The 11544-nt window shown below is 36.4% G+C and overlaps 1 protein-coding gene across 1 annotated transcript in view; it reads left to right on the forward strand.

Annotated features, from left to right (window-relative positions):
- Nucleotides 1-10744: 10744 nt before the first annotated feature.
- The window catches only part of LOC140949391 (degenerin mec-10-like), a 12729-nt gene continuing 11929 nt past the window's right edge, over nucleotides 10745-11544 (forward strand). The window contains exon 1 of the mRNA XM_073398549.1: nucleotides 10745-11011. Coding sequence (XP_073254650.1) covers nucleotides 10745-11011 — 267 coding nt within the window. The remainder of the gene's footprint in view (nucleotides 11012-11544) is intronic.

An 11544-nucleotide genomic window follows, 5' to 3' on the forward strand; every position in this document is an offset into this window, starting at 1 on the left:
ACCATCTAATAATAATAATAATAATAATAATAATAATAATAATAATAATAATAATAGGGAGAAGAAGAAGAAGAAGAAAAAGAAGAAGAAGAAGAAGAAGAAGAAGAAGAAGAAGAAGAAGAAGAAGAAGAAGAAGAAGAAGAAGAAGAAGAAGAAAAAGAAGAAGAAGAAGAAGAAGAAGAACTAAAAGCTTACCACAACAGCAGGACTTTGCTAATGACATTTTTACCACGGAGCATTCAAAAATTTTCTGGACAAGTTAAGTTATATCGTTTCCCATTTAATCGTTTTGGTCTAACTGAATTGAAAAATGACAAAAGAATTAAACGAATGCCAGCAAAAATAGGACAGTTAAGTAGGGGGCCATTAGTGTCCCTCAACATTTTATCAATAATAACGGATAGGTACCAAGAAGAGCCTCTTCTGATAATTACTACCGAAATTGTATCCTAGCTTCTATTGAATCATTGGTACCAAGAGCCTATTATGGCTTTTGGTACCAATGATTCAATAGAAGCTAGGATACAATTTCGGCAGTGATTATCAGAAGAGGAAGCGTAATGGACAATGTAATATATGTAATATTTTATGTATAATTTGTTTGTATTATTGTATTTATACACTACCCCGGGCATTTTTATATCCGTAAATTAAAAATGACTCGTTCATCATGTTTAAGAACCATTATCTAACTCCTAATTTTTAAGTTCCGTATTTTACGTAATGTTCCATTGGACTGAAAATTTAAAACTTGCAAAAAATAAAGAATAATACTTAGAAGCTAAAAGACATGCAGTTTTCTTGGTTTGCTTTCTATGACGCCAACGCTTTAGTGGGATGCTCCAGGTTATTTCTTTACCTCCTGTCGATTGTTTTACTTTTTTTTTTATCATCAGTGCTTTGAAAATACATTATGGCTGGTAGACGTCGAAAGCGTGCAAAATGCTTCACGGAAGAAAATAACCTTGAGCGGGGGCACCCAACGAGAGTGTAGTTCAAAACCACTTAAACATAGCATTGTTAAACGTATTTTAGTATTAAAACGGTAGATATAGGCATATTTTTATCCCCTAAAAATTTTTCATCTGTTCGGATTTCCTAGCTAAAAGTCTAGTGATTCGAAAATTATAGGGATCAAAACTTACCTCTTCGAAAATTTCAGCCAGAAAAAAGGCTCCCGAAAATTCTAGGAGACCTTTTTAGGGCAATTATACCATTTTTTAGATGTTCGAAAATCCTAGGAGAGACAGACAAGCAAGAAATTTTGGAAAAAATGTTCCGAAAATTCTAGATCTCAAATCGCCTTCCGAACAGATATTTTCCGAAAATTGTCGTTGGGTGCCCCGGCTTGAGGCTTAAACAATAATCAGCAAAGTAACTTCTCAAGAGTGAAGGCGTGGAATTTGAGCGATTGGAGATGTTATTTTTAACGCCGTGTTTGGGGTCAGTAAAGTGATTCGATCGTTTTCACGATTTCACGGCTTGGGCTCGTGTCAGTGCAGTATCCGAAAAATTTTAATAAGATGCTGCCATTTGCGTAAGCTACTTTCTCCTCTTTGTGTGTTCATCAGAATAAAAAAGGAAAAGGATTGTTAAGTGTAGAAAGGGCATCATTTAGCTCATTAGCGTCCAAAGCAAAAACATTGATATGTATAATAGTGATTTACGTTTATAAAGTTTGGTGATTTTTTATTTGGAATATTAATATCCAACAAATGCAAACTGCAAGTAACATAAATCAGCAAATCTCTTTATTTTTTTCTATAAACCTAGGTTCTGTTGTCTGCTAGAGAGAAGTCCATTAGGTGCTCGGTCATTTATAACTATAGCAGTAGACATGTTATTAGTCTCGCTCATAATCTGCAAGCCGTTTTGTTTCGTATTTAGGACACAAAAGGGAGGCCATAGTCCTAGGTGTTCCTAGCGGAGACCGTGGAAACTGGGAATAAGAATCGTTGCTTGACCGAAGCCACCCATGTTTTGCGAAGAAAGCTTAGGAAAGACTAATGCGATTGAGAGCTTTTCTTGAACGATTCGGTCCACGAATTCTATCCGTTGAAAGAGTTAAATAAATAACTTTGGAACAAGTGAAAACTTCAGTGGTCGAAAAAAAAGAAGAATCTTAATTAGCAAAGGCTACACTCTTTTTTTTATAAGAATGTTGTTTTACCGGCCCAGGCTGAATATTCTTATTTTTCTGCCGATTTTAGGCTGAAAATATTCTTGTATTATTCTTAAATTATAGCTTATGACATTTCCGTTTTAGAATTTATTGGGGTATATGTTTATATATTACATGTACCGTTCATCAAACGGTCATTAGCGTTGAACATTTTGCTATAGCTAGTGCAGGTTTTTTTCGTTTTGTTGGCTAGTTTCGCCTTTCAGAGAAAGGAATAATTTTATACGGTTAAGTTAAAAACATAAAATTGTATTCTATTTACAGATGGTTTAACACACAAAATTATATCTATCCTTTTCAAAATCTCAGCCTTGGCTTTATTTTTAAAATATTCTTAATATTTCGCAAATTCCAGCCTCGATATTCTTATAAAATATATTCTTATAAAAAAAAAGAGTGTAACTGGTGGGGTGTTGAAAAACTTTCATTGTATGCAAATGAGTCTTTTGATGAGCATGAAGGTTAATTTTCGGCGATGATTAAAATGAAGCCTCATGTTCTCATCACGTTTCTCTCGAATCGAGGCCCTTGAATTTTCGTGTAATTATACACGCGTATAGCCTACGACCGCAGGCGTATTTCCGGTCGTCGCAAACACGCGTTCTAAATCAGTTGAGAAACAAAGTAAATATCCTAAAGACTACTCGACCGTCGATAAAGGAGGAAGTGAAGAACCTTTAGCGAGTAAATCCTGTTTCGTGTAGAATTATTTGCTTCCTCATTTTCTATCTAATCTCCAGGCAAGCGAGACTTAACACTGATATTAAGAGCGTTCTTGTGTTAAGAAAGCTTAGTCTCTGGGCGTTCTCTCTTGCCCGTTTGTCCACGAGTCTCTCTCGGTGACGTCACAGCTCACGGTAGAGTCCAGGTTTAACCGAGCCGAAAACGCCCAGCGACCAGGCTGATGTTAAGAATATTTAACCTCGCATTGTAGACCATGAAGAGATAGCCAAATTTTTGACATCTGTCTGCTTCTAGCTTGATTTCATGGGAAAGAATTAAAATTTAATCCAAGCAAAATTTTGACTAGATTTCTACATAATTTGGCTTGTAAGTAATTTTTTTTCGTAAGAAATCATCATGATCATGATCGAGGTAATACTCGACTGTCTGATCTGTCAACGTAAGAAGAAAATAAGATTAATTTTGATACGCCTTAATTCAGTTTTTGATGGATTATTTAATAACGTGCAGCAGAAACCGCTTTTAATTAAGGAAACTTTTATTAATCTCAATCTTTCCGGCTTCACGAGACAAACTGCTCAATTCATTGAATATAAATCAATAACGTAACTATTTGAAACAAAGAAATAAGTAATCATTGGCAGCTGAAATTGAAAGTGGGTCTGACTAATATTAATCATTTGAGTGTATATCATTAGAACATCACATCAAGTGGTTAACAGAATAATTAACAATTATTCCTCGAGCCCGAATGGGCTCTTAGTCCATAGCCCATGAGGCCGAAGGCCGAATGGGCTATTGACTCAGAGCCAAGAGACTATAAAGGGGACAGAGAGGGCATCCCCCATATACACCCTATTCCATAGATAATTCGTCTCGAGTTATTTTTAGAATCGGGATAAAGTTACCTCGCGCGAGGCGTGGATGTTTCGTGGAGGTTTCGCATGACCAAACGCCGTGCAAAACATGTCGGGCGAGAGGCAATGAAAGCGTAAAAAGATCGAGAGCATTCCTGAATATTGAAGCGAAATGAGTCGGCGCTCACCTGGGAAAAAGGAATCGCTGGACTCTTTGACAACCCGTGAAATCAGTTTAACTCGAAGTTGTCGTAACCTCAGTGCTTTAATAAAATGAGAAATTTCGCCGGTCTATTGAAACCGGTCGTTTGTACAATTTAGGGAGTTTAAGATCCAACGACGCGGACGACAACTAGAACGTCAAAAAAAACAATAGGTTTAATTAGCAAAACAGCAACTTCGCACTTGCAACACACTTTTTTGTTCATTTCTTTCCCGTTTTTGCACGACTACGACGTGAAAATGCCTAATTTTGCGTTTTATGGAGGACGTAAATAAGCAACGACGAAATTTTATTTCTCTTTCTATGCTTGAATATGGTCCCTTGAAATTCAGCTTTAGGAGGGTTCGCCTACAATTGACAAAGGAATAATCGCTATAAAGACTGAAAAAAATAACCATCAAACCAGAAATTGCTCTCTTCAAACTGTAAATTATAAATGATCCTGAGAGAATATTCAGGGTGTTAAGGATTTCCCTGCTCTACTGTTAGCTCTGTGCAAGAGAGGAAGGGCGATTATTTTTTAATTTCGGTTTCGCTGACACAGCTTTCGCAGAAATCTCGCTGTAGTCGTTTTTGTCGACAAAAGGAATAGCAAAATCGCTCTCCGCGTCTTCCCCCATTTTGTTCTGCGTCATTTCGTGAAGGACGCGTGGCTCTCACATGGGTCATCCACGCGGAACACATTCGCGCTATGTGATTGGCTGTTGTCTAATCCCCCTTGAGATCTGTGGTGTTAAAAATAACTCGAGACAAATTACCTATGGAATAGGGTTTATATGGGGGATGCCCTCTCTGTCCCCTTTATAGTCTCTTGCTCAGAGCCCATTCCTGGCTCGAGGAATAATTGTTTTAGTAAAATCCAACTAGTTGGTCAAAATATCGAGAATAAAAAAATTTTAGCTAGTTAAAGCTAGACTTTAATCCTTTTTTGCGCCAAAAAGCCCGCGCTTTTCGCTACTAGTGGGCTCTAACAGATAGCCTAGTAGTAGCTTAACCAATCAAAACGCAGCATTGATAATACACCACTAGTTGGATTTTACTAACAGAATATATTTGTGAGGCGTCAATTTACCTTAAGCGCACCACAATGAAAATATATATATTTTTTGACGACAAAACCCAAGGAAAATCCTTGGTTCGTGACCACGCAAATTTATGTTACTATCAATACGTACAGCTTCTTCTTCAACCAAAGTTTCGTTATGAAAATCTCTCAAGTAATTACTAATCACTATTAAAACATAACAAGACGACGGTTTTTAATTTGGCATGAGCAAATGTTTCAGCAGGAAAGTCTTTCTTCTTCAGAGACAATGACAAGGAATTGATGAAATGATTTATTTTCAATACCCCATGCAATAGAGTCCTCAGTAGCTCAGAGGTTAGAGCATCCGATCTAGAACGCGGAGGGTCGTGGTTTCGAATCCCATGTGGGGCTCAGATTTCTTCTGCGTCCTCTTATGGTTGATTTTTTGCAGCTTCTTTTATTTCCTTTATAATATTAATATCAGTGGCATAGGTTGATTAATAGAACTAGTGTTTTAACTATAAAAGTGTAACTGCGGGCGTTGAAGAAAGTAGACGCAACGTTTGTGCTAAGTTAAAAACCTTCGTCTTGTTTTGAAAACTGTTGCGGCCCGCTGTTGTCTAGACCTTCTGGAACCTAAATTATCATAAGCGCTTTTGATCATTTAATGTTAACAGGCGCTATATTAAGTTTTAAATATTACTATTATTATTATGTTCTTAGACATGATGAATGACATCGGCATTGACAAAAAGCAGCAACTTTATATAATCAAGAAAATGATAAATATAGGAACACATTAAATCTTTTGTTGTAGAATTAGGAATTGGGATAGCCCAGACTTAATGGAATTTTGATTTCTTTTCTTTTTTTTCTTTTCTTTTTTTTGCTTTTGTTTTTGTTTTTGTTTTTTTTAATAATCCAATCTCAAGCAGCATTTGTAAATTGTCTATACGTAGCAATATTTACAATTGTACATTCAAAAACACAAATAAAGTTTCCATTATTATCATACGGTTATCATTAAATATCACTAAATTATATTTTGCTTTTGAACTGGTACGAAATTAACTTTGAAAGAGACTTTTGCTGTCTTGGCGCCGTCTTGCTTGGTTGTTTATTGACTCCCTTTTTGGCAAGATGGGCAACGTGCATGAAAGATGCTCTTATCCTTTCAAAGTAACAGAGGCCGGGATTATATCAGAGACCTTGCTTTGTCAATTGGAAACGCCGTTTACGAAAGGGAAATAGGCGTACACGAATAGCCCTAGTCGTCGGAGTCGGCCTGTGCAAAGTGTTTCAAAGTTCAAGGGAGATTAGCCCAATAGACCTCTAGCTTGTATGTTATTGTTTTGTTTTCCCAATAAAGGTCTCAGGGAGATTTGCCTCTTTGTCTTTTCATAAAGTAGTCTTGATATAAAAATATATAAAAATAACTAAAGTTAATTTCGGACCCTGATGTTTTGTTCTCCCAATAAATGTCTCAGGGAAATTTGCCTCTTTGTCTTTTCATAAATTATGCGTAATACATGCACAGGAACAACGCGAAATTTGAATGAAACAGTTCTCTAGAGCAATTATCACATGACCTTGAGTACACTGGAAAAACAAAACATACAAGCTAAGGGGCCGAACGTTTGACTTTTTAGGGGGGTATGGGTGACTTCAGAAAAAAATATCCTGCAGACTGATTTCGAGGGGAAAAATTCTTGCAAGGAAGTACCTGGCCAAAAAAAATTCCAATCTTGAAAAATATCTTTCGAGGAGTATAATGCTGGACAAAATGTTACACCATTGTATGTCAGAAAAAAAATTCTATCTCCAGCGGTTTGGAAAAAACATTCTTACCCAAATCAAAGCACCCTCCTCAAAAAGTCAAATGGTCGGCCCCTAAATAGGTAACCCTCTAGGGCCACTCTTGCAAACTTTTATCTACACTTTACCTATACCTATATCTGTTAATAATATCTATACCTATACTTACCTATTAAATAAATGTAACTTTTCTTAAGTTACTCCAGGTGTTACTCAGTATATAATGCATTTCTCCTTGCTGTCCTTATCACCCTAACGACGTTGCCAGACGTCAAACGCAGAGAAATAAATTCCAATTTGGAATGTTTCAAGCTAAACTGTTGATAGGGGATCTCTGAAACTCAGTGTGGTGCTACTGGTTAAGGTTTGAACTATATATATTAAAGGGGCTGTTTCACAACGTTTATCAAGATTCAAACCGTGGGAACTGCCCTCAAATTGAGTTAACCCTTTAAGTCCCGATAGTAACCAACATCAATTTTCTCCCAATGATATCCGTACATTGTCAAGAGATTAGGTTATGAGAATTAATAAAATGATCACCTAAGAGAAAATGCTTTGATCTTTTGTCAAATTCTCTCAACTCATTCTTTAAAGTAACATATAGAGATCAGTTTGGAGAATTTGTATGTGGATATTGGGGCTTAAAGGGTTAAACATGAAAATTGCCGCTCAAAACGTTAACAGAAAGAATAAATGATACAACAAACACAAAAGAAGGCACCAATGGACAAACTTAAAGAAGATTGAAACGGACTGCAATTGTGGTTTTTGAAAACTTGTTAGCCTGATAAGTTAACAATTTTCTAAAGTTCATTTTTGTTGTTCAGTTGTAACATTTGATAGATTAATATAATGCATACAAGACATTATTTTTACACGAAACGTGATTTTACCCTGGTGATTTTGTCATTTACATGTAATTCAGTTCCATAGTGACTAAGGACGTGTAGCGGGCATTATAAACAAAATGAACTAGCCGGTCGTGATTTAGCCCTTTTAAACCACGTTAGGTCTTAGACCTTAGCAAATTCAACATGATGGACAAGTGATTACATCAATGAACGTATCTAGGTTTACTTAGCTTTTGCTATTTACTTATAAATCAAAATTGTCTTTTCACTGCAAAACTCTACAGGTTCCCCAAAGCTTGTTGTTTGTTCTGAATAACCTACCGCGTAGTTGTTTTTTCTTTTCTTTTTTATCGCTAACGATTGTCTTGAATAACCTGCACGATAAGAAACTGGAATTGCGGTTTATCACCTCACATATGAAAGTTGCAAGTACGCCTTTTCAGTCCGCTTTGTGTCAGGCTGGAGGAGCTGACACTTTCACCCATTTCTGCACACCTGCAAATTAGATCGTCAAAATTTTCTGTTACCGCTCATCTAGGTGACAAGGCAGAAGAGGAAAAATTGGAATACACAGATCTATTCAAAATCAACGTGAGTAGAACGTTCAACCATAAATAATTTCGTGTTTATATCCCCTTTACGTCTTCTTTGCTAGTGTTGTTTAATGCTTGAACATCTTGTGTTACGACTGACGGTGATCCAGGTTATAACCTAAACCCGACAGATCATGATTGAATATTAACAAGGATAAATAAATATATTATAAACTACTAAATGAATGACATTACGTAACGAGACGTTTGCGTAATTACTTTTAAAATCTGGTGACACTATAATTCAAGTCAAGGGTACACAACTGTGGTTCGTTAGGTAAGTTTAAGCCTGCCGCAGAATATAGAGAGCGAGGACGTGAATTAAGATCATCTCTTAATTTATCGGCCGTAAGTTTCGCCGTGTTAGATTATTTGATTTATAATTGATTGCTGATAAGTACTTTCCAAACAGTCTTAATGTTTATTTCTATGCACACTGTGTCCGTTTTTACGTACTGTGTATTCTTCAGTTTGCCAACAATTAAACATAAAAATAATTGCTGTTCAGGATCAACTTCCGGATATAATCTAGAGCAATATAAATCAAGTCGAACAACTTAAACAAAGGATTATCTTCATTTGATCATCCCTGCCTTAAAAACTTAAAATTTAACAATAATCAACGTTTTTTTTACTTTTTTTCGCTGTTAATGTTTTTTTATTATAATTTCTTTTCCATTTCTTTGACTATCTCCAAATGTTCTAGAATTCATCGCATGAAATCAATCGTGAGTATGGCTATTGCTGATAACTGCTCCTCACTCTAGCAGGGCGAGGACACCATGCATACAGCTGTTGGCATTAAGTCATTCTGGTCGGTTCTGTCTTACCGGAACAGTATGAGAAAAGTGAGAGAAAAAGCGAACACTTAACAACGAGCCCTTTTTATGAGTCGACTGAAACTCTTTTCTCTTCTCTCGAGAACTTTAAGTATATCCGGATGGCTACGCTACTCGACATCCCAACATTTCGGCCTTTAGAATTCTAGGCGGCATTGATGCTTACAGTGTACCTTTATTGATGGGAATTAAATTTAGTGCAATTACATAGCATTCAGTAAAAGTCATTTTTCTGTTACTGTGCCCTATTACACCAACTAAACATGAAAAAAAAAGTCAAAAACACACACCTGACACGAAAAGTTTACATAGGATTCATCAAAACTCAACATGTTTTGTAATTTTCACTAAATTTCAATCAACTTAAGTCAGTAAGCTCTTTTTATGAAGGAAACAATTTTTAACATGTTTAGTTGGAGATAATGGGGCATTAATCTACCCAAGCGGAATGGATCAGTCTGGTAATGGTTAACACTCTGAAGAACAGTCCGCGGGTTGTTCCTTTTGGTCACGTGGTCTTGCCTCGGGGGACGAGAATGGTTCGCGAGACGATCGGCTGGTTAAAAAAAGCTATTAAACTATTGAACTAGGGGGCGGGGGTGGGGAAACAAAGATTGCGCGCCCACTTGCGCAAGAGGGACTCTTTCGTCAATGGAACTCAAAACCTAATTACTCAAAACCTATCCGTACAGTATCTAGGTTCAATTTTTGGAAAGAATTAAGCAACACCACCAAGCCGTGAACATCAGTGACAGAAAGAAAAAACAAACAAACAACAACAAAAAAACCTGTAGGATATTTGTAGGTATCATCAAAGCAGTCTAAATTGAATTTATTCCATCGACGTTATTGCTTTTTGCGATCTCTTACATGTTAAATGTTATTTTCATTAATTTTTCATCTTTCTTTTGTTTTTGAGCACAGCGATAATGCTATCTTAAAAAATAGATGACTGTACTTACAAGCAATTCCGCCCTGGTGGCAGTATTCATTTTCTGTTTTAATTCTGGGAAATCCTAGCCTACCGGGGACGAAATAACTGTGACGGATGATTTAGAAAATTACATTAGTACGGCAGCAACAGCAAATACTGTTTTTATTACATTTTGTGCCAAGTTTTCAGTAAAAATTTCCTGAGGGCGTCCAAGTGTTTACTGACAGTGGTTTAATTTATTGTTTAGTTGAAATTTGTGTCAATTTTTCTGTTTATAACACTCAAGTGCAAGATGCTTTTGATAGATGAGTAGTGACTGATACTGAAACGACAGAGAGAGAACGTAGAAGCGGCACCAGTGAACTATTCAAGGGGACAAAATACAGGCTCACAATTTTTATTATTTATATTTACCCCGTATTTGTTTTAGCTGTTGCATGTTTTCGATGCAAAGTTAGACACGCAGCAACTTTTCTTATTCACGTAAAATTTTGATCTACTTTTGAACTATATTGACTTGACATGAAATTATGGTTAAAATGCATGCAGTATGACTTATTACCCACTAAACAAAGAAAAATTCTACCCAAAACGCCTCTCACAGAAAACTTTTCAGCTTAATTTGCAGCCATTCAATGTTTACATCTTAGAAAGTAAATAATTAACTAACCTTTTACTATATCATGGCTCATTACGCTTTAGGTTTCATCTTTTGCCGACAGCGGACAATCCTACGATGATGGAAAAGGACGGAAAAGTCCACTTCGCTAAAGACGTGGCTAGCAAGCAGCCGTCAATAAAACAAGTTCTAAGTAATTTTTGTGGCTATACAACAGCACACGGACTTGGAAGATTGGCTGAAAGCCGCACTGTTATTCGCCGAATAGCATGGAGCTTGTTTTGCATCGGGGCTTTAGTGATGTTCGTTCTCCAGATAAAGAATCTTTTTCTCATTTATTTGAGTAGGCCTGTGGCAACAGTGGTAAACGTGCATCATGAAAGCGTAAGTGTGAAAGACAAAGAAAGCAGATTAAATGCTATAAAAGTTTACGGTTAGAGTTACCACCTACGGTCACCCATGGATGCAATGTAAATCCATAGGTAACATAGAGACGGCATAGGCTACAAATCGGCTTTAGTTTGAGCTTTGATTTTGGAGCCCCGTTATTATAATAATTTGAATTATTGGAGAGATGATAAACGATATTTTTATTCAATATTTTTTTCTTCTACTTCCAGTGAATTTTGTTGTTAGTTTGGATCCGGCTCGTGATATTGGGAAAAATCAATGAAACGCCGTAAATTTACAGATAACAGTATCGTCCGTGTCAATCTTATCATCTCCCAAATTTACCTCACATCAAGCAAAATTCAAGTAATATTCAGTTGCTTTTATGGGTAGACACGTTATTTTAAAGAAGGTTGAAACTTTCGCAGTTTACTTATAAGAGCTCACGTTCCAACACCAAGGGAACAGTTTGCAGTATGCAAAGTCTTCAAACAGATTGTCAGAGGCAGAATTGATATTATTGATTA

Source organism: Porites lutea, chromosome 10 (assembly GCF_958299795.1).
Source record: "Porites lutea chromosome 10, jaPorLute2.1, whole genome shotgun sequence".
NCBI classification, from domain to species: Eukaryota; Metazoa; Cnidaria; class Anthozoa; order Scleractinia; family Poritidae; genus Porites; species Porites lutea.